Source organism: Sturnira hondurensis, unplaced genomic scaffold (genome assembly GCF_014824575.4).
Source record: "Sturnira hondurensis isolate 20B ecotype Veracruz unplaced genomic scaffold, ASM1482457v3 Scaffold0013800, whole genome shotgun sequence".
Lineage (NCBI taxonomy): Eukaryota > Metazoa > Chordata > Mammalia > Chiroptera > Phyllostomidae > Sturnira > Sturnira hondurensis.
Window position 1 is genome coordinate 564,510 of NW_028086431.1, and position 24,774 is coordinate 589,283.

Sequence of the window (24,774 nt, forward strand, 5' to 3'; positions counted from 1 at the left end):
AACAGATGTATTGTATTTGATGTACTGTTGCCTCACAATAAGCTTCATTCTCTGGATCAATAAAACTTGATTACTTAGAAAACAGGTGAGTCTGTGCTTCATGACTCTTGTCGATAGCACCTCATAAATTTTTACCAATTTACAGCTGTTCGTAACTTTCATTTCCAGGGTGTTTATATGAAGAGCATAAGTATTTTGATCATCAACCAAATTAACGAGCAGGGAAGCCATAATGAAAACAGACTCTTTATAATGGTCTTAGAGCTCAGTTAAAGTTTAAAATTGTTGGTGTCAGGTTCTAACGTGCCTGCCACTTTCTAAAATTTTGGTAACATTACTTTGCAGTTACAGTATACATACTTGAGGGAAAATAGTGGGTGAATATATGTTTCATTACTTGAAAAAAAAAGTTGTATGTCCCAACCACTGTGTATGAAGATAAAGCTTCATTTTCCTTTCATGTAGAAACCAATTTTCCAATAAATTGTATTTGGGTGTTTCTGGTTCATCTTTAAAGGAAACACTACTTTGGTTTGCAATCTTTCAATTTAACTTTCTTCACCTCTTTTACTGATTTATCCCTGGTGCAAATTCTACACATTTTAAGAAATCCCAGACATCAACTAAAAACTCAGAAAGTTGTCTTGAAGTACAAGAACTCTTTTCAGTTTAAAGAGGATAATGATTACACTTAGAGACAGTCTAATGAAAAAGCATCAATGCAGTTTATTTCAATGATTCTAATTTATGAGAATAACTTCTTAATGCTACATCAGAAGTCAATTCATCAATACTAAATTTGGAAAGCATAAGCAAGAAAGACCCAACATTTTATTGGGACTACACAATTTATCACAGTACTAGGCACCATTCTAAAACAAAAACAAGAACACAAAATTAATGAATGACATTCTTAAATTCTAGGGAATCCAGGAACCTCTCAAAACTGTATACAAAAAGTTGTGTAGTGTGTGTACTTTTCTGGAAAGAGGTCCCAGACCTCCAATCAACTTCTGAAAGGGCCCATATAATACAGAGTAGATTACAATTCTAATCTCCTTCTCTGTATCTTCAGTAGTGGAAGCTGTAAAGCTCAGCAAGTTCACTCTTGCACATCTACTAATCAATCAATTATGAAAAGAAGGTAGAAAGGAAAAGCAAAAGTAACTAGCAAGGACTGGGAAGGAAAAAACTCCCAAGTGCTGTTTACCTTATAAGTTTAGTAACATGTTCTGGTTTAGAGAGGGGAAATAGGGACCTAAGGGGTAATATAAGCTAGAAGCAAGGAAATTCCTATGAGATTTTTCGAATCCTTAAAAAACTAAACTCAGGTATGAATAAAGCAATAGCAAGAATTTAAAATGCAATTTAACTCAAGTCCAGTTTTCAGTTTCTGCATATTAACAACTTATTTTTATTTTTGAGTATCACAAAATTCAATCAGAGTACTTTAAAAATATTCTGCATGCATTTAACAAATTTGACAAAGGATGAGTATCCAGTTTACTTGCATTATACTATTAAGTTTTAACTTAAAAGCCAATTAATATATATTTAAAATCATTAGGTACAGGAAACAACGAAAATGTTCATTCATTAATCTGATGGCATCTTACTACTATGCACATGTTCATGTTAACACTACTCGTAATTACCCTGGAGCATAGGTAAAATGTAGATAGAGGAACAGTCCTCAAAAGTAAATTTAAGGGATTAAATATCATTACCATCATCATCATCATCATCGTCATCATCATCACTACTGAGGATAAAGCTGCTGCCTGTAGACAAGGCCCCTTCTTCCTGAACATTCCCCAAATCACCCAAAGTCCCTTTCTCATCAGAATCATCAAACAACTTCTCACAGGAATCTTCATCAAACAACTTCTCATTGGAATCATCTTCAAACATGTTTTCATCTATATCTTCTTCTTCATCCTCCTTTGCATCTACTTCCTCTTCTTTTTCATCTGAGTATTCAAACATCTTTTCATCTGCATCCTCTTCCTCCTTTTCATCAGCATCTTCAAGCCCCTTTGCATCTGCACCTTCTTCATCCTCTTTTTCATCAGGCTCATCATCAAAAACTTTTTCATATGTATCTTCCTCTCCTTCCTTTTCATCTGATTCCTTGTCAAACTCTCTCTCAGAGCCCTCCTCATCAAACGCTTTTTCAGAGCTGTCATCATCAAATTCTGATTTCTCAGAGTCATTTTCTTTTAACTCTTTTTCAAAAATGTTTTCATTAAACTCCTTGTCACAGCCATTCTCATCAAGCTCTTTTTGGAGGCCGCTTTCTTCAAATTCTTTTTCAGAGCCATTTTCAAACAGCTTTTCAGGGCAGTGTTCTTCAGATTCTCTTTCTGACTCATCTTCTTCAAATTCCTTTTGGGGGCCATTCTCTTCTCCAGACTCCTTGCTGGGGCCATCTTCCTCAGACTCCTTTTCAAGGCCATTCTCTTCAAAATCATTTTTGAGCCGCTTCTTTTTGGATTCTCTTGCGCGGCCATTCATTTCAGACTCTTCTTTAGGACTACCCTCTTCAAACTCTATGTTGGGACTGCCTTCTCCAGACTCTCTTTCAAGGTCTTCGTGCTCTCTTTTAGGGCAGCCTTTCTCAGACTTTCTTTCAAGGCAGCCACCTTTGGATTCTTTTTGGAGGCATCCTTCTTCAGCCTCTCTTTGGGGTCCCCTTTCTTTACCATCTTCTCCAAATTCTCCCCCATCTTCTGCTTTTTCAAACTTCTTTTCATCTATAGGTTCTTCAAATTCCACTTCAGCTGGAGTTTCTTGAGCATTCATTTTAGATGTGCTAGGGTGCTCTGAAAAATGCCTTACTCTAGAAGGCCCTGCCCTTTCTGGAGCACAAATGGAATTTGAACGCTGAAGACCTTTATTGGCCTCAGGAGCATTGAGGAAAGCCTCCCATCCTTTCAGCCTTTCCTCCCTTTCTCTTGTGGTCTCCTCCACCTGTGCAGAAATGAAAATTGCCATTAAAACAAGTTTTAAGATGAAAGTAGTATTTCTGAGCATTTCTAATACTGATAAAAGTATCCTGATTTTATAAGGCACTGCTTAGGAAATCAAAGCAATTTCTTATCTTCAGTTTTCAAAATTTTACATAATTTTATTTTGGGGGGATGAAAAGGAGAGAGGGAGGGAGATGGGGGACAGGAAGAGAGGGAGAGAAAGTGAGAGAAAAAGACAGAGAGACACTGATTTGCTGCCCCACCTATTTATTCATTCATTGGTTATTATTGTCCCTGATCAGAGATTGAACCCACAACCTTGGCATATCAGAACAATGCTCCAGAAACTTTGTATCTTGATTTACTAGAGTTGACCTTAGGATCATTTAAATAAATGTCCAACACCCTAGTACTTACGCAGAAATGTCTCATTAATTAAAAAGTTAATATTTGAACTCTGCCTGTACTTTACAACACAGAAAAGAAGAGAAACATTTTGGTTTAATGTGTTCTTCTCTTATCACTATTCTGAGTAAGCCTCAAATTTACACTTATAAACTGAAAGGCTGAACATTTTTTCTTTCTATGCTCTGAATGGTTAAATATTATTTAAAAGTGCCACTATAATATTATACAGATTAAGTGAAATCCAAACATTATCTGAAGAACAGCTAGATCAATAATTGTTGGTAACAAATTATGTTCCCCTGGCAGTTGCAGAATTTACCTGATAATCTGTAGTTCCATCCCATGCTTGGGCAGTGATTTGGCGGCCACCAAACCACCGTCCGTCAAGAGTTTGAATACAATGATCAGCTTCCTCTGGATTCCTAAAGGATACAGAGGCTACACCATCTGGGTGTCTCTAAAAAGACAAGGAACAAAAAGTAGGAATAAATGAGAAAATTCAAAATAAAACATACACATTTGACAAAGCAATTAAGTAGTAGTGTTCTTTCTGATAATTTGAGTTAAGATTCTATATATGAAGACTTTCTTCCCTTTTACCCCATCCAGTGACATGCACCTAGCCTTTTCTTTATCTTAATTGTTTCTAGCAAGAATGAAACATGATGTCCTTGGAAATGTTTCTACTGACAACACTGTCTAGGACAGGCAAGACAGTATAGACTCTAAATGGAGACTCTAAAGTTGAACAGCCCTGGGATTGGATCCTGGCTCTGCTTCTTAACAACTGAATGACCTTGGGCAAGGTGCTCAATCTCTAAACTTTCAGTATCCTCATTGGTAAAATGGGTATAATAGTACCAACCTACCTCAAAAGATTGAGAATTAAGTGAGGTAACATGTAAAGTAGCTTGTAGTACACAATCAATAAACAATGACTCTTTTTTCATTATGCGTTAATTTTGGAAGGAAAGAAAGGGTGAGAAGGGGAACATATAAGAAAATATATTTTTCTTAATTGTTCTTCTCCAAATATAGAGGAGGAGAACCATTCAAGAGGGGGTAAATGTGGATAAACATGGAACTGTAAGATCTGACACATTTTTATTATACTCCCTTAACCTGAACAGATACTCTACAATGATGATACAGGAAAATAATCACAGCATACCCAGTCTATCAAAGCCTTGACTTACAATCTATGTCCATCTAATTATTGCTAACAGATGACTACGACCAAATAGATCTACTATATAAAAACAATGTAAAATTTGGGGCACACTGACATCTGGTAATAACTTTTAACTGAAAGAGTGATTGTTTCAGAAATGTCAAAGCCATCAACTTACATCAAATAGAATGAGCTTCTTAATTTGCCCAAACTTTGAACACTCTACTCGAAGATCTTCTCTGATCTCATTCAGCACCAGTGGATCATCCTGCAAAAATACATGATTCACACAAGTTTGGCCCTTTCTTTAAATACAAATTCAGAGAATCAAATTTCTTGCCTTGATATACCAACAAATCAAAAAGGTTTTGCTCAGTTATGTTTGTCTGTAGTCTACAAAATTTAAAAGAAAATCAAAATCAAATGAACTTAAAGTTCTATGACTGCTGACACTACCACAGGTCTGCCCTGCTTTTAAGACTGAGGGAATGGGCAAATACAGGAGGCAGCAGCAGGGGTGTACAATGACAGAGAAGGGGGGAGGGAACTGGACTGGAAATCCAAAATAACAGCAGCTCTAAAAGCAGAAGTCCTGTGGCACATATTAAGTCAGACACTGCACAGGTATGAATGACTGTGCCAATGGAAGCCCTTTGCTTTTGCGTTGTGCATAGATTCCTATTTACAGAAATGTTCTAATGGGGCAAGATATACCCCTTTCATTGACTAAGTGTTCTAAGACTGTTTGTTGTGCTTCCAAGGTTCTATGTTAACCCACAGGGTAAACATCCTTTATAAAGATTCCTGTTCATTCCTGTCTCCTATACATTGCAACAGAACCATACAAATAAGGAGCTGATATTAAGCACACAATAAAACACGTTTTTAGCTGTTGCTTTCTTGAAACTACAATCTATTAAAAATATTCAAACACTGCTGCTTGAGTTCAGGTGGACTCCCTCCTCCTGCCTCCGTATCCCCCTACCAATAAAAGGTTTTAAGATTCCCTGTAGGAATTACGAAATCTTTCGCCAAGTCCCGATGCATGAAAAAGACTCATAAATGTTACGCTATCAACTTGAATTGCAACTACATGCAAGTATATACAAGCATATCCTACCTAGGAATTTTTTAACATATTTTTATTTATTTATTTTTACAGACAGGGGCAGGGAGGAAGAGAAATACAGACATAAGAGAGAAACACAGATTGGCTGCCTCTCAATCTGGCACCAAACCCACTACCCAGGCACGTGTCCTGAAGCTGGGAATTAAACTGATGACCTTTCACTTCACGGGAGGATGCCCGGCCAACCGAGACACACCAGTCAGGGCCCACCTAGGAATTTCTATGGAAGTACAAGACATTTATTTAGAAAACATCTAAATTCATCTAAATCAGAGGTTTTTATATTCCTCTTCAATAAAAAAAAATACTGCAAAGAAGTCCAAAAAGTGTTTCTCCCCTTCTACAGTTCTCTCAAAAGGCAAAAATAAAAAGCTGGCAAGCAATCATTAAAATAAAACTTAAAATAAAAAATATCCTATAAATCTGTGGCTTCTGAAACTACAGCTGGAAGGACTCTGGATCTCCCTCACTTATAAATTCTAATTTTGGAGAAGAGGCCAATTTGTTTTATATATAATTATCAGAACTGACAGGAATAGGGAATGGAGCATAAAAGTCATTTGGTAAAGTCACGTGGTGGCTTTTCAGTATGTGCGTGTGTGGTTAGCTCCTAGCGGACTGTGTGCCTTCCAAAGGCAGGAATCACATTTCCATGAGTTTTCTATGGCTCACAGAACATAGCACTGTCTTTTACACGTAGTGAAAAGTCAATAAAAGCTTTGTCAAAGTTTCATAAACTATTCCTAATACCTCTATTTTATACACTAAGTTTCAAAAGCAGGGTCATATTAAAAACAAACAAAAACTGTTTCAAAATACTTAACAATTTAAGTGTGATTCCACTGGGGAAGGAGGGGAACACTTTATTTCTACATCAAAGTCTAATGCTTTTCCTACGAGGATATCAAATTTTTGCCAGTCTTCCCAGACCTGCACTTTTAGTTATAACAGTTTGAAAATAATTAATGTATCTTCACTGCTTTATAATATTCTGAAGCTTAAAGATAATTAATAATCCCCTGGTCTAGGAAAACTCTCAAACATAGCTAAGCATGGAAATTTCCTAAAGGCAACACTTTGCAAGCAACAGACCAGAGACTAAAATCAGACTGACACATTGAACTCTGCTTCAGGGTGCAATGCTCATAACTTTCCAGGGTGGTGTTTTGTTTTCCTAGCAAAAATAGGCCATATTTCTTACTTCTTTCTAACCTAAACTTATATTGTCCAAGATGGTGGCCATTAACCACATGTAGCTAGTAAGCACTTGAAATGTCACTAGTCCAAATTGAGTTGTATTACAAGTGTGAAACACATTGCATGTTGCAGCTTTAGTACCAAAGTGGGGGGGATACAATATAGTTCATTAATATCTTGAGTAATGTTGAAATTACATTATTTTGGATAGACTGGGCTAAGTAAAATCCATTATTAAACTCCCCTCATGTAGCTCAGTGGATTGAGCATGGGCCTGTAAACCAAAGGGTCACGGTTCGATTCCCAGTCAGGGCACATGCCTGAGTTGTGGGCCAGGTCCCTGGCGAAGGGTACACAGGAGGCAACCACACATTGATGTTTCTCTCCCTCTCTTTATCCTTCCCTTACCCTCTCTCTAAGAATGGATAAATAAAATCTTTTTTAATTGCCCTCTTTCACGTATACATTTTTATTGTGGTGATTAGGAAAGTTTAAATTACACAAGTAGCTCACAATATATTTTCATTGGACAGCAGTGGTATAGACAGTGAGAAACCTACCTTTGCATCTGAGTTTTAATTCTTCATTTCTTGGTATTCAAATTTGCCAGGCAAAATTTTTAAAATAAGGCTTTGAATTAAATACTGAAAACCCTCTGAAATTACATTAAAAATATTAACCTTCACATTGTTCATCCTGATACCAAAGACTATTTTTAGGTATTTGCTTCCAACACTGGTCACCTATTTGGACGAAAAATATATTCCACTCCCCAACCTGACTTCTTTTTCACACCCCAAGTAACCTGAGAATTCAGTTTTTGTTTTCAGTACAAAGCACAATGATGATGTTTATTCTTTTTTAAAGATTTTATTTACTTCTAGAGAGAGGGGAAAGGAGGGAGAAAGAGAAGAGAAACGATGATGTATGACAGTAACATTGAGGCAACTGGAGCCTGGCCTACAACCCAGGCACATGTCCTCAATGGGAATCAAACCCATGAACTTTTGGTTTGCAGGCTGGTGCTCAATCCAGTGAGCCACACCAGCCAGGGTGATGATGTCCATTCTTAAAATTAATATAGAATAACCAGTGAAATCAAATGATCCCCCAAAATGTCCAATGAAACCAGGTTTTCCTGTTGAACATGTGTACAAGTTATACAATGTCTATGCCAGTGGTGTCCAGCAAAACTTCCTGTGGTGACAGAAAAGTTTCTGCATTATCTAATAAGGTAGCTACTGGCCGCTTGTAGCCAGTACAACTGAGGAATTAAACGTTTAGTTTCATGTCATTTAAATTAATTTAAGTAACCACACGAAGCTAGAGTCTACTGTATCAGACAGATCTACACTGATACACTTCAAGGTTCACCCAGAGAGACACTGAACCAAAAATAAGACTATCTGCAGTCACTCTGACTGCCAGGCTCTAAGCAAGCTCAGCAGACCACACAAGACATTGGTGAAGGCAGGTGGGCAAACAAGGACAGGACCAAGATTTTCTTTATGTGAAGAAACTGAAGTCCACTACTGCCCTCCCAGCCTTGGTGGTATAAGTGCCTGAAAAGAACATTTTCCTTTATTTGCAAAGATGCTAAACAGAAAATGTTTTATTCATCTAGGAATGAAAAATACTCCGCCTTATGAGTAACAGTGGTTTCATTCAATTATTCATTCACTTTTTCTTCATATAAATATCAAGGACCTATTGATAAGTATATAATAAGAGCCTACTGTGTGCCAGGCCCAATTCTATACATGGGGAATAGTAACAGCCATCAAACAAGGTAGACAGAGCCCTGGCTTTCTAATAGGGGAGATCTAATTACTTCAGACAATAATAAATGGTGTGAAGGAAACAAAGCGGGATAATATAAAAGCTGTATAAACTCTCAAGTAAAATTTATACTAAACCAGTAAGGGTGATGTTTTTGTTTTAAAACCATCAAAAATTTACAAGCATGAAACTTCTACTCTTAAAAATATTCACTGGATGGAATTTCTAGGAGTCAAGGTAGAATAAATGTGGCTTTCTTGGAGGAAAGAATATTTGTTAAGGTAGAAAAGCTACATCTGGCTAGGGTGATAGCTAGACTCAAATAAGGTGTCTCAATGAGCAAGGCAGGAGGCGGAAGCAGAAAGAAAAAACAATGTAATTAACATAACAGACTCCTACTTGCTGAGGTTCCAGATATTTTGAGTTAGGTTTGCACTTATGTTCACGTTGAACTTGTGTTAAGAGTATGAAATACGTGAGTTAAGGACTTCAAGCCATAAATATTAATAGCTCTTGTAATTTAAAAAATTACTTACTAGTGGGGTAAAATGATATGAATCAAAGGCAATTCTGGAGTTGTGCCTAGTAGACTAGATACAATGATCGATCTATGAATTCCTTTTAAAGCACAACTGGCGAGGACTGCATTTCAAAACACATTTCATGTGCATGTGTACATGTGTTTTTAAAACATACTTCATTATCACTGTTAAGTCTAAAGCAGCTCTGAAATATTGAGTATGTCTTTTTTAAAATATTTTTTTAGACAGAGGGGACAGGAGGGAGACAGAGAGGGAGAGAAACATTGCTCAGTTGCTGCTTCCATGTACCCCCAACCAAGGATGGAACATGCAACCCAGGCAATGTGCCCTGGCCAGGAACTGAACCAGTGACCTTTCGCTTTCTGAGATGATGCCCAACCCACGGAGCCATACCGGTCAGGAGTAGCTCTGATATATTTCAAGGTTCTTCAGCACTTTAGTCAAAAGACACATCGAAAAGCATGAATAGGCCACATATATCTTCCCAATGATCTTAAAAGATATACAGATTCCATGGGTGCACAGTAAACCTGATCTCATCACTATTCACTCAGATGGAGCTCGACAGACAATCTGGGGAGCTAGTGTGTAAGGGGGCTAATATGATATTGCTATTCTGTATTTAAATGCACAAAAGGAACAAAAGCAGGCTTTTGTTGCAACTACATCATTCGTAAACCTGGAATTTTACATTATGAACATTTTTTCTTACATGTAACTTTTTCAGGATCCAGGAAGATAATAATGAATTATTCTTCTGCAAATAATCCCATTGGTTTATGCCAAAAGTAACAGATAAGAACAAGAGGCAGAATGCAACATGAGGTACCCTGATGCCAAGTAATATTCCTTACACCTTTAGTAGCTCTTCTTCCTTCACTTGCTTTTATTTGCTGTTCGTGGACTTTTACATGGACATTAATAGTATAAACTCCACCTAAGAGCCACTAAATACTTTTGTAAAAATTAAATCCTAAAAAACAAACTTCAATATTTAAAAATGAGCTATATTTCACTAACCTAAGAAGTGCTGAGGACTAAACTTTTAGTTCTAAAGGGCAGTTTTCACTTCCAAATGTGAAACTGGTCCTTCCCAACAAAATAAACTCGTATTTGTTGAACTGCATGAGCAGCTACCATAAATCTTTTAAGGATTATATTTTTGATCATTTCCTATACCAAGCAGTTGCCATTTGGGGCCACAGTATGGATATTAAACAGTCTTACCTGTAATACAATTAAATGAACACTGGGGTAAATATGGAAAAATCTGAAAACTTTGATTCTTGGCTACATTCTCCTACCTTGAGGACTACATGAATGTGCAAGACACAACAAAGAAAAGGTGGGAGGAAGGAAGTTCTGGGCTCCCTTGAAAGAAAGCATGTCAATGCTTCTATCAGTAAGAATTCTGTACCCTACCTCAAAATCCATAGGATGAAACATATTTTTGATGATGACAACTCGCTCATGGCGCATTCGGGATGGAGCATCCCTTCTCTCAGGTCTCCAATCCAACTGCCTAATGTCATAAAGTAGAGATAATCTTTTATTGAGTATTTAATAATGATAATTATTTGATTCCAAAATAACAATGTATATTTTAGTCACAGTTCATTCAGACAACTTTCTGGAATAAAAATAACAGGCAGGTGAAAGACGGACCCAATATCTGAAATGCCCAAAATATACAGGGTGGGGCAAGAGTAGGTTTACAATTTTGAGTACATGAAACACAGAGTTTATTCTAATATTATTACTTATTATATTTTTTCCATATGAACAGCTATAAACCTACATATGCACGGCCCTGTATATTTTTTTCAGAACTGCTGTCTGGTTACAAATATTCCAATGAGATTCCTCAATAGCTGCTAATTTTTCAGTATGTAATTGTATTGGTTTTTAGGCATTTTATGATTATGACAAACTGCACTGAAATATATAAAATTACTCATTCTTTATTGTTACAATCTTAACTTTTACTGATAATGGTTATAAAAATTGTAGGTATCTATTTTAATTATTCCTGTAAGAACTATAGGACATCACAACTAAATGCCATTTAACAACCATTTTAACAACAGTTTAAGCAGTGTTAAAAGTGTAAACAGCACTCACTCTGATAAAAGTACCTAGCATTTTGGCTAATTTCTTAAAAGTAGCATATGACAAAACACATATTAAACAAGTGAATTAATGAAAACTTAATGGCATTATGTATATACTACATATGATACACAATAAATACAACGAAAAAATCTATCATTCCAAATTTCTAATTTCTACTACAAACCTATATGGAAAAATTTAGCTCCTGGTGTAGCTGATTTCAACTTACATTGAAAATGAACTAATCGCTCTAGTATATAAGCCTATACTATCTTATTTAATCTGATGTTCAACATCTTCCAAAGACATAACTATCTTATCTCATTTAAATCCCCACTGTATTATAAATGAACACCCCATAAAATGAAAAATACCACTGCTGATTTGGTACCAATCTGTACCAAATCATCCTATGGTACAGATTACTGAAGGTTCCCGATTATCTAATAAAATTCTTTAAAAATAATTTGTAGGCATATTTGATGGAACAAAACTTAGGTGGCTATTACCAAAAGCATACTCTAGACTATTCACATGAAATCTATCAAAGAGGAAAAAAAATAACACAAACTTTTGTTGCTGAGACAGCTTTTTCTTATAGTCCTTGCACTTCTTTTTCTTCTTCGAGGCATCATATTCCCCCTTCAGTTGAAACTTTGCTAACTCAACATGCAATTTGTAGCCTCGAATTTCATCTTCATCCAAAAGTTTTAATGCAAGTTCCACAGATTCCCTCTTTAAATAGGGAAAACAAGACACAGTCAGTAAGGCACACACTGAAGTAAAACGTCAGGAGTTCTTTTAGATGAATGATGACAAGACATGCAATGATAATTTAAACATACCTAACCACTTTGGGATAAAGAACTCTAGAATGCATACCAGGAAACCTGCATTCAACACATAGCTGCCCCCAACCAGCCATGTGAACTTGAGCAAGTTATTCAAGCTCCCTGAGCCCCAGTTTTTTCATCTGTAAAGTGGGAATAGCAATGCCTTCATCGCGGGGTTCCTGACAAAATTAAATGGAATACATATAAAGGATAGTGACTGGTACATGGCAGTTGCTCGATAAATTATACCATTATTGGAATACTGCTTCTTGGACTCTCAATTTCTCAACTACAGAATAAGGCAAAGGAACTTGCATGATTTCTAAGGTACATTCCAGTTTTAAAATTCTAAGATAGGGCTTCTTAAAAGACTAGATGGCTCAAGGAACAGGAAATAGCATAGCCAGCCTTCAATTTTTTTGTTCACTAATTAAAATGTAGGCCTATAACATAATAGGAAGTAGATGATTATTATCTGACAGCTTGTACATTAGATACATTGAGGTTTCTGGATCCTATACAAAAGGGGCAGTTGTCAGTTCAGTCAAAAATCTGAGAACCTGAAGAGAACACAAAAGGACAGCTGAACACAGCTGCATAATATACTATGGATCCTGGAGTAATTAACTATATCCTTCTGGAATTCAATTTACTGGTCTGCCAATCTTACACTTTTATGGATCGTAAACTGTATATACAGTCTCTCAAAACCCCACTTTTTCTTTTAAAATCCAATCAAACCCCTAAGAATCTGTTCACAGATTTTTAATCCTTGTAAAACTCTCCATTTGAAAATGATATAGCTACCTTCCTATAATGGTCACACCCATGTCCCATTCCCACCATGTTCAAGAATCAGGTCAAAACCTTCTCTCCCAAAAGGCTGTCAGCTTAATCCTACCCCCTTCTGAGTTCACTGAAATGCTGTATACCCACAACACATCTGTGCTGTTGGTACTGCTATTTTATCACTTTGGTTTTACTTCACAATTATTTTCAGGTTCTATGACATGTGTATGTCATCATCGTACCCATCTCTTTTTACCCTGCAAAACAGGTAGCACCCGTTTCTAAGAGGACAGGTATTCCAGAAAAATGATGAGTGCCTTTTAACACTGAGCTTTTCCTGTGCACTTATGATACCATAAATATAGTTCTGCGAATTTCTGTTAATATCATTCTCTCACATTAAAAGATATTCTGAAAAGGTAAGCATAAGCTACCATTTCTTTTATGGTCTAACTCAAGGGTAAGAAAACTCCTTTTTTAAAGAGCCAGTTAATAAATATTTTAGGCCTTGTGGGCCACATGGTCTGTGCTGCAACTATTCAACTCTGCTATTGAAATATGTAAGTAGCCATGGACAAATGGGTAAATGAAGGAGTGCAGCCATGTTCTAAAACCTTTACTAACAAAAACAAGCAGTGAGCTGCAGTTTGCTGATCCCTGGTCAAATTCAATCAAATGGGCAAATAAAATATTACTGGCTTTCTTTCCTTCTGTATTTTTAAAAATGAGTTGGGAGTTGATTATAGGCATATATATAAAAGAAATCTTTGCAGTGAGAATTCTTTGAAGACAAAAGCACTTCAGACATATAACTTACATAATACTCTGACCTGATACTTTATTTTCTTAGATGAATAAGTGAAAAACCTATCAAGGTGATACATGCAGGCACAATCTAAAACTGCTTGTAGTCCTTGCACTTCTTCTTCTTAGAGGCATCATATTTTGAATAGTTCTTCACCTCAGTAATCATCTATACAAAATTACAGCTCTGGTTCCTGACTTAAAAATGGAGATCAAAGACACTTATCTAACCATATAACTAACCTTCAAATAACAGCAAAGCCCATCTCCTTTAAGATTTCCTTGATTATCTTTGTAAAGCTTGACCTTAAATTCTTCTGTTTGAGGATCTCTCATAATAATGCCAAACTTGGACATGACCTGTATAAATTCATCCACTGTAATGTCTGGAGGCAAACCTATTAACATTAGGAAAAAATTTTTAAATGTATAAAGGCATCTAAATAAAGGTAAAGGTGACTTTGCATTCTACAAATTAGAAAGCTACAACTTAGATGAGCACAATTTTGATTTTCCAAATGTATGTAAAATCTCACAACTATATAATTGAGGAAATTTCATGTCTTAATGCATTCAAACATACATTAAAATTACGCTTTGCCGCCCTGGCTGGTGTAGCTCAGTGGATTGAGTGCGGGCCTGTGAACCACACAATCGCGGTTCAATTCCCAGTCAGGACACATGCCTGGGTTGCAGGCCAGTTCCCAGTAGGGGACTCACGAGAGGCAACCATACATTGGTATTTCTCTCCTTCTCTCTTTCCTTTCCCCTCTAAAGATAAATAAATAAAATCTTTTTAAAAAATTACACTTTGCCAAAGCCTTGTAGCAATGAATTTGAAGGGACAAAGTACCACAAGTTACATAAATCAGACAAAAAGGATGGCATGCAAATTTATCCATACTTAATTTTCTTAGTTTGGTGATAAACGACAAACATATTCCTCACTAATGTAAACAGTTCAACCAAAAAATGACACAATAATAAAGATTTTAGAAAAACTGAAAACGAAATACTTCGTGAAAAATATCAAGTATTTTCTATTCTAAATCTGTTTAAAAAGGTATACGCACCAGACACATATACATTTGTGTTTCTGTCTTCTTCAATATGAAACCAGCCTAAAAATCAAAATGAATAAATAAAACACATGCAACAAAAGGTAAAAGTCACATTATAATATCTTGACAATGTGGCAGTGTCTTAAAACTTCCAGAAACTCTTTTACCCTTAGAACAAGATAGACTAATTCAAACCACTGTCTGGCTTTCAAAGTAGTATTTGGATCTTTTGACACACAATTAGTTTCAGAACTCTGTCTTAAGAGCTAGTTCGTTTTTTTTGTTTGTTTGTTTTTAAATTATGTATCCTGACCAGTGGGGCTCATTTGGTTGGAAGCAAGGGGTCACCAGTTCAATTCCTGGTCAGGGCACATGCCAGGCTGCAGGTTCAGTCCCTGGTTGGGGCACATACTAGAAGCAACCACACATCGATGTTTCTCTCCCTCTCTTTCTCCCTCCCTTCTCCTCTAAAAATACTAAATAAAACATTTTTACAATTTTTAAATTGAATTTATTGTGATGATATTGCTTAATAAAATTATATAGATTTCAGATATACAATTCTATAATACATCATCTGTATATTGTGTTGTGTGTTCACTGCCCCAAATCAAGTTTCCGTCCATCACCATTTATTCTCCCACCCACCTTTCCCTCTGGTAATCACTGTACTGTTGTCAGTGTTTATAAGGTGTTTTTTTTCTTGCTTAATGCCTTTTCCTTTTTCACCCAGCCTCCCACCCCTCCCCTGAGAGCTGTCAGTCTGTTCTCTATCAATGAGTCTGTTTCTATTTTATTTGTTAGTTTATTTTTGTTCATTCAATTACACTTACAAGTGAAATCGTATGGTACTTTGACTTTCTCTGACTGGCTTATTTCACTTAGAATAATATTCTCCAGGTTCATCCTTTTAATGCCCAAGTAGTATTCCATTGCATAAACGTACCACCGCTTTTTTATTCACTCACCTACTGATGGGCACTTGGGCTGCTTCCAGATGTTGGCTATGATTCTGATAGTACCTTAAAAAAAACTCATCCTTGCACTAACTTTAGGCCTTCACATTAAATTGCTTCTGACTCCAATCTACTGTGTTAGACACGGCCAAGCTGAAGCAAAGTTCACTTAAGTTCAATTCACGTAAATTCAAAAAATACAAAAAAAACTTACTAATAGAACTTTTGATAATCCCTTAATAATAGCTCTATTTCATAAAGCAAGCAACTGAGGCATAGAATTGAAACAGCCCACTCAATGCCCTCAATAAGGTAGCAAGAGTCAACATAAGAACTGAAATATTTTTTACAAAATCATCTCAATGATTCCTTCAAAGCCATTATAATTCTCCAAAAAGTAACTACACACACACACACATACTTTTCATTTTTACACTCATGTTTTCAAGCTAAATTCACTTGCCTGATTCAGCCTTTCTCTTTTCTCCCCTCTTTTTGGGATCAGTGGGTTCAGGGGCATTTCTTTGTGCCCCTGGCACAATGGGCAGTTCCTCTGCAGGGCTAGCACTAACATCTTGTATATTTGCAGTAGAGCTAGATGCACCATCATTAGAAAAGCCATAATTCGCCTGATAGGTAGCAATGAAATCTTCAGTGATCTGAACAAGAAATTCAACACACACATATAGAAAAAATTTTAAGTAATTTTCTCCTGTAAAAAGTTTACACCATGTTAAATTATAAGATACTCAGTTATACACCTTAACATAGAAGTGTTTCTGCAAGTAACTGTAGTAATAAAGAATACATGCAAGAATAGTCACCTTATACGGATGACCTATAAACAACTGTTCATATGGAAAATAATATAGTTAATAAACAATACAAAAATAAACTGTGTTCCCTTTGCTAACAACTGTAAATCTACTTTTGCCGCACCCTACATATAGAAAGCTGTGTATAAAATGATAAAAAACAAACCATGGGCACTTGGATTATCCACACAAAAGTATGAGATAATACTAAATTTTTTTAACTACTAAAATATTTCAAATGATGTTGGCACCTTTCTAGTTGTTTTATTTATAAATTACTACCTCTCTACAGTCTACCTAAGGCAACAAGAACGTGTAACAAAGGGGTACCAGATAACAGTAAAACAGAATAAACCAATAGCCAACCAGTAATCTAACAACAGAATTACTTTTTCTTTCACTACATAGGTGCACAAAAGAGTATGTATACTGAACATTTATATATCTGTATGGAAAGAGAACAGTATGGAACTTTGATCTGGTATATAAAGAATGGGGCTAACAACAGTAAATCTAAATCCTTATTTTAACTTTACCTTGAATTAAATCACATTATTATTTACTGCCAAAACAAGTTAAGAACAATTCAACTTACATCTATCCTCCTGGCTTTTAGGGAAAACAGCACAACTGTGCAATGCAAAAAGTGTAGTTATATCTTCATAACAATCAATGTTATGCACACATAGGAATGGGAAAAATTTTAAATTCGAAGTTTGAAGAGATACGGGTTTCCACAGCATAAGAAAGAGTCACGAGTTAATCTATTATCAAACTATTTTTGAATTAAAATATCCACTAGATTGTTTTATGTTATACCGTTAAATTTTTGAACTTTTCAAAAAAAATTTTTATAATTTTTTTATTGTTACAAGGAGAGTTGTCTCCATTTTCACCCCATATGCCCCCCGGGCCCCACCCATCCCCCCACCTCCCACCCTCAAACCTATCCCCTTTGGCTTTGTCCATGAGTCCTTTATACATGTTCCTTGATGGCCCTTCTCCTCTTTTTCCCCATTACCCCCTCCCATCTCCCCTCTGGTTATTGTCAGTTTGTTCTTTATTTCAATGTTTTTGGTTATATTTTTTAAAAGAACTCAAAAGGCTGAATAAACCAAATGTGCACTGGGGCTGGCACTACCAGTAGAAGAGTGAAATACAGTTGGCCCTTGAACAACACAGGAATTAGGGATGCCAATACCTCATTCAGTGAAAAATGTGCATAAAAGTTTTGACTCCCCAAAAACTTTACTACTAATAGCCAACTGTTGACTAGAAACCTTACTGATAACGTAAAGTTAATTAACACATATTTTGTATATGTACTACATGAAGCTACAAAAAACAAAATGTTATTAAGAAAGTCATAAAAGAAAACACATTTACAGTACTGTGCTGTATTTACTGACACCATAAGTTTATGTCATCTGTTCATAAGATGAAAAAAATGTGCATGTTAAGTGGACCCAGTTCAAACCCAGGATGTTCAAGGATCAGCTTTAGTAAATTTAACAATTTGGAGGGATTAGAGCACATACACATACACAAAATGGTAAAGAAAGAAGTTGAAATAAAAAAAATTTTAAAGTCCCACAATAGAGACACAGTTTGTTATTGCAGGCTTGCATGTCAATTAGTGCGCTATTGGTATCCTTTTCCACCCTTGAGATTCTGATTAACAGGATACATTTACTGAGAAGTTTACAGAACTAAGTCTAACACCAGTTATTTTCCTGAAATTAGGCTGATATAAAATGCTTAACAATTTCCAAATACTCTGAACAAATATACACAGATCTTGTACATCCATATTCTGTGCACCTCTACTCATTTTCCTGTGGTTATATGGTTCAAGCGTATGTGTCTAGGGACAAAACTTAATAGAAAAGTACGGCTGCAAAGTTCAATTAGTAATGCTATATAGATGGCTAGTTGGTTTTTTTTTAATCAAGAAGCTGCATTTCGCACATAGCATATAAGCATATATGAATTCATAGGATAAGTGAGGTCAGGTCCCTAAGAGTAATAGCTACCAAGTTTTTTCTAGGTGTTTTTCCTCTTTGCAATAAAAAGCAGCCACCAATGTAATAATCAACTGTGACCTTCACAGATAAAATTAACGAGGCATAGAAAAAAACTTTATAATTAAATTACATTTAAGACATACCCCTAAACATTTACGTTCCTTTACACACTGGTTCTGCAACAGACACAACAAAAAGAAACGCCACTACCATTGGGGGCTCTATCCCAAGACCTCGCAAAGAAAACGAGTCTGGCCCAGGAGCCCACTCTGCAGTGGCACCGGTGACACACTCTTACCTTGGGGAACCAAGCCTTCTTGTCCAGGTCCCACTCGTAGGGGGTGTCATCTGGCGGCTGCCCGAAAGAATTGGCTTCTCTATCAGGATCTTTCTGGGTGTCTCCGTCCTTGGTGTCTCCATACAATTCTTGCATTCGCAACTGCTCATCAAAGTCGTTGTTCCCATCCAAGTTGTTGCAGCTCATTTTGTCGACTTAGCCCAGGGGTAGCGACCAAGCACGCAGAAAGGCCGAGATAAAGCTAAAGGGGAATAGAGAAAAAGAAGTCGGCCGCGCTCAGCCGGCGCCCCGCTGCCCCCCGGCGCGCCTCCCTGCAGCGCCCCAGCAGCCCCCGGGAGTGCGGGCCAAACAGCAGCCGCACCGCCCCCTCTCCGCCCGCCGGCCCGCGCGCCCCGATGCTCCCCGCCTGGCTGTGCCGCCGCCCACCTGGCTAGCTCCTCCGGGCCTCGGTGCAGCCGCTGGCTCCAGAGCGCGGCGGGAGCGCGCACGCGCGCCGCCGTCACCGCCTACCGGGTCTGAGTCTGCCGAACTCCCGCGGCAACGTCAGGAAATGACTTGAGAACGGCGGCCCGCTCAGACTGACGCAGTCGCTGTGTGGGCACGTCGAGACGTCGCGCGTCGCTCCGACACGCCCACAGTGGCGTCAACAAGCGCCTACGCAGGCCGGGGCGCCGGTACAGGGGACTGAGCGCTAGGGCCGCGTTGCTGCCACGTGCAGGTGCTTACGCAGACCGCCTTGGGGCGGCAAGTGGTGCGGGGTGCCACGGCCCGACGAGGGCAGGGTTGAGTCGGCCCGGGGCGGCAGACCAAAAGCATAGGAATATTCTTACCCTGCAGGCGGATGTCGGAGTGCCGCCATCTTGGGGAGGTTCCTGGGGCTGACGGAAGCGGATTGTCTTGCTGAGAAAAAGCCTCACCTCCTTCGCCCAAAGGCCCCTCCTCCGGGTGGGAAATGTGTCTTTTACTTGTTTCTTTCTGATTCTCTAGGATAGGTGTCGGTTCTAGTGCATCTTGATAGCCTAAGATCCTATGGATTCTGAGCCTCCATCGTGGTGAATGAGTGGGAGAAGGTGCGATGGGTGGAAGAATTTTTTTCCAAGCCTCAGCTCTCCGCTTTATCTGGTACCTTCCTCAGGCTGAGTCTGTGGAAAGAGGGGTGGGGAGGGCAGCAGTTAGTTGCTTGTCTTTTGTACTGAATGATTCAGAGGTACACAAGCTGCAAACCTGGAACATAAAATAGCCAAGTGTAAACACCAGATTTACTGGCCAACTAACTTCGTTATTTTGCTCTTTCTTTTGGGACAATACTTTCCCTCTAAACTTGTTTTTCTCACAAATTACACATATCGCCGAAAGATATATATAATTTTTAATTGGGCAGATACCGAGTTCCTGCTAAGTGTGAGGCACTGTACTAGGCTCTGGTGACTTAGCTGTCAACAAGACAGGTATCACTCAGGAGACACGCTCATAGTGGTTGGGAAGTATGGAAGTACTGGATGCTGGTGAATAGCAGTCCTCATTTTGGTCTCAGACACCTTTACACTAAAAAATTACTGAAGACCTCAAAGAGCTTTTGTTTCTGGGGTTTATATTTATCAATATTTGTAAGACTAAAATTAACACAGCCATTTAGCCCTGGCGAGTATGGCTCAGTTGGTTGGAGCACTATTTCTGCACCTAAAGGTTGGGGGTTTGATTACAGGTCAGGGCACATACTTAGATTGTGGATTTAACCCCTGGTTGGGGCATGTATGGGAGGCAGCCAATTGATGTTTCTCTCTTTTTTCTTTTTCAAATCAAAACTCATACTTTAAAAAAAGTCGTTTAAAAGTATTTTATTATTTTTTAATATTTTATTTGTTTTTAGAGGGGAAGGGAAGAAGAAAGAGAAACATCAATGTGTGGTTGCCTCTTGTGCAGCCCCTACTGGGGGCCTGGCCTGCACCCAGGCATATGCCCTGACTGGGAATCTAACCCAAAACCCCTTGGTTCGCAGGCCAGTGATCACTGAGCCACACCAGCCAGGGCTAAAAGTATTAATTATTTTAAAAATAGCAAGCCTGTTATATGTAAATATCAAGTTCATAAACAAAGTTGAAGGTGGGGAAAAGCATCCCAGTTGTAATTATTTCTACTATTTTTTTTTTGTTTCTAAATATTCTAACTCCCCAGTTACCAGCTGTGTGAATACAATTTCCACCACAACAACAATTTTTAAATAGTATCTTAGATTCTGGGTGTATTTTTTCAATAACATTTACATTTTATAGAGTTGTTGTGTTGGAGACTATGGGAGAACTGAACTTGCATGCATTTTTATAGTAGAGATAACATGACTTTTGTTAGGATCACTTAAGCTTCACTAAATATTTCTTCATGGGTCCAAAAATGGCATACAGCTGTTTTCATCAGTGTGTTATGGGCTCCCATTTCGATCCTGAGTGAGTTCATAGATAATAAGTGATAGATAATATGATACCCAGCCCTACTGCATGTGACACTGTGTGGGCCTGCTATATCCACTGGCTACTCTGAGTAGGTATTCAAAAAGGTTCTATGCCTATGTCCCATGTGATCCAGCCACCCTAGCCCAAAGGCTGCCCAGAGGCCTGTGAAATGACTTGCCAGGGTAGCCCTGCCTTCTAGACAGTTTGATGAACAAAGCCAGTAAGAGCCTTTACCAGTGAGAGAAATGACTCTGGAACAAACAATGTGATCAGAGTAGAACAGAAGCAGGGAAGCTTGTGTAGGAAAGGTACTTAGCACAACAGAGGCTTACCGTGAAGTTCCCCAGAAATGAGAGGTTAAGCTAACACAGTGACAGGAGTCACTGAGTCACCATAATAGTGAAATAGGGAGCCAAGTACACTTGTGCCTAAATGCAGGGGTCCTCAACCTCCCTCTACATCCTCTGGCATTACCACCTGAACTCCGCATCCTGTCCCTTACACCATCCCCTGCCTGAGCTCTGCCTCCTGACTCCCCCACGCCCATACACCCCCACCCCAGCTGTGGAAAAATTGTCTTCGTTTCCTGGTCCCAAAAAGGTTGGTGACTGCTGCCTAAATGGCATTCTATTTGACCATGAGCCCTGACAGTTATTTTTAAAGCAGTGCTATTGTCTCTGTGAGGCTTGGCTCCTCTTCGTTCTTATGTCCTGGTGTATTTGTAGAATTAACCCCCTAGTAACCAAAGTAATCTGGAAGCATCTCTGTCTTCATAATCTTTTTTCTAAGGCACAGGAATACTCAACAAGAAAAAAGGGAGGCCTCATTATTATAAATATAGGAAGTAGCTCCTGAAACTCCAGGACTGGAATGTAGATGGGTCCAGGAAGTGGAAACAGTCTTGGAACCCAGACAGCTGGCTTATTTCTGAATATCATACCTTTATAAGTGGTGATCTGTGCTACACTCCTGGCCTGATAGGCCACAGCCCTCTTTGTGGATAAAAACACATTGACCTACAAAAGTAGAAACTGCTTGGCCAGAGAAGTCACCTACCTGGAGTAGGAACATTTTCTGGAAAATTACTCAACTATACCAAGTGAAAAATTTAATTGCCTATTCAAGCTAACTCTATGTGTGAATTTCCTTTCCCCACTTCCTGCAATCTCAAGACTTGGTGAAAATAAAAGTAACTCCTTTTGATAAACAATTGATTGATCCCTGACCTCAAGTGTTTATAACTGCAGAAATTCTTAAACCCAAATTTACTATTCTCAGATAGACCAATGTTCAATGTTTTATGGCACTTTCAACTTTAATGACAAATACTTTCCCATTGGACATTTTGGTTATATCTAAGTTTGTGTCTTTGTTTTGCTGCTTTATAGCATATTATTATGGTCCATTATTCTTACTCTAGGGTCAGGGCAGACCCTGAGAACAATTGAGAAGTATGCAAAATTTGTTTTTTAAGTATCCTACCTCTCCTTCCATTTCAAACCCCTCCAACGAAAGGAAGTCTTTCATAGTAACATATCTGGCACCACAGTAGAGAGTATGAGAGACATTGTGAATATTGGAGACTACTTGGAAGGGTAATTCTAACAAGGATAATCTGTTTTAAAAAAAGACTAACCCCTCTAAAAAATCAAAGCCATAGTTTTCTTTAAAATTATATTTTATAGATGATACTATTACAGTTGTCCTGGTTTTTCTCCTTTGTCCCTCTCTAACCAGCACCCCCATTCCTTCAGGCACTCACCCCACCATTGTTCATGTACATGGGTGATGCATATACGTTCTTTTGCTACTCCTTTCCCTATACTGTACTTTACATCCCCATGGCTATTATGTAACTACCTATTTGTACTTCTTAATTCTCTCACTTCTTCACCCACTCCTGCACACCTCCCTGCCATCTGGCAACCATCAAAACACTCTGTATTCATGATTCTGTCTCTGTTTTTGTTTTATTAGTTTGTTTCTTTAGATTCAGTTGTTGATCAATACATACTTTTTGCAATTTTATTTGTAGTTTTGATCTTTTTCTTAAATAAGTCCCTTTAACATTTCATATAATAATGGTTTGGTGATGATGAACTCTAGGTTTTTCTTGTCTAGGAAGCACTTTAACTGCCCATCCATTCTAAATGATAGCTTTGATGGGTAGAGTAATCTTGGTTGTAAGTCCTTGCTTTTCAACACTTTGAATATTTCTTGCCAATCTCTTCTAGCCTGCAAAGTTTCTCTTGAGAAATCAGCTGATGGTCTTACAGGCACTCCCTGTAGGTAACTAACTGCTTTTCTCTTGTTGCTTTTACGATTCTCTCTATCTTTAACCTTTGGTAAAAAGGCGAAATATTTACATGAAATGAAGAGAAACCAGAGTATAACCTTTGGAACTTTTATTATTCTGTGTCTTGGAGTGGGCCTCTTTGCATCCATTTTGTATGGGATGCTCTGTGCTTCCTGGACTTGCATATCTATTTTCTTGATCAAATTAGGGAATTTTTCTTTCATTATTTTTTCAAATAGATTTCCAACATCTTGCTCTTCCTGTCATTCTTCTCACACCCCTGTGATGCCAATATTGGACCTCTTGAAATTGTCCCAGAAGCTACTTATACTATCCTCATCTTTTTGGATTATTTTTTTTGTGTGTGGTCCTGATTGGTTGCTTTTTATTTCCTTATGTTCCAAATCACTGATTTGATTCATGGCTTTATCCACTAAGCTGTTGTTTCCCTGTAAATTTTTCTTTATTTCAATTAGTATATCCTTTGTTTCTGACTGGATACTTTTTTATGCTGTTCAGGTCTTCAGTAAGTTCCTTGAGCATCTTTATAACCAGTGTTTTGACCTCTGCATATGGTAGGTTGCTTATCTCCCTTTTAGTTCTTTCTCTGGAGTTTTTATCTATTCTTTTCTTTGAGCCATGTTTCTTTGTCTCCTTTTTTGGCAGCTCCCCTGTGTTTGTTCTATGTATTAGGCAGAGCTTTGACTCTGTGTCATGGTAGTTTAGCCTAACACAGTAGCTGTCCTGTAGGTTCCAGTGGCAAAGCCTCCCCTATCACTCAAGCTGGGCACTTGAGGTGTGCCCTTTGTGAGGGCTCAGTACACCCTCCTCTTGTAGTTGAGCCTTGGTTGATGTTGGAAGATCAATGGGAGGGATTTACCCAGGCCAGTCAACTGCAAGGTCTGTCTGTGAGCCTGATCACCAACTTCCGTCCTCTATGGAGGATCAGCTGTGCAGGGTCAGGGTGATGGTAGTCTGATATGGTATGTAGCTGTCCACTGGGTGTGTTGGTCCTAAGGTTTCCCAGGTGGTGCTGGCCAAAGTCAGCCCCCATCTGTGTTTTTCTGGGGCCAACCTGCCTGAGGTATGAATCAGTCTGAGATAGCTGCTACTTGTGCTGGGCTTGGAGATTCCCAGGCAA

The 24,774-nt window shown here is 38.1% G+C and overlaps 1 protein-coding gene across 4 annotated transcripts; it reads right to left on the bottom strand.

The window, feature by feature from the left end:
- Nucleotides 1-703: 703 nt before the first annotated feature.
- Nucleotides 704-19,766, bottom strand: HTATSF1 (HIV-1 Tat specific factor 1). 4 transcript variants are annotated; one of them, XM_037062000.1, is made up of 10 exons: nt 19,718-19,766; nt 18,888-19,128; nt 16,214-16,409; nt 14,807-14,854; nt 13,977-14,131; nt 11,879-12,042; nt 10,618-10,717; nt 4,727-4,816; nt 3,697-3,834; nt 704-2,970 (listed from the first exon to the last, which is right to left on the bottom strand). In XM_037062000.1, exons 2-10 carry the CDS (start codon nt 19,071-19,073, stop codon nt 1,714-1,716), a joined length of 2,334 nt encoding a protein of 777 aa, XP_036917895.1. In that variant the 5' UTR covers nt 19,074-19,128; nt 19,718-19,766; the 3' UTR covers nt 704-1,713. The 4 variants fall into 4 exon arrangements, with proteins under 4 accessions (XP_036917895.1, XP_036917894.1, XP_036917893.1 ...); XM_037061999.1 differs by lacking the exon at nt 19,718-19,766 and adding an exon at nt 19,398-19,704; XM_037061998.1 differs by lacking the exon at nt 19,718-19,766 and adding an exon at nt 19,314-19,704.
- Nucleotides 19,767-24,774: the final 5,008 nt, after the last annotated feature.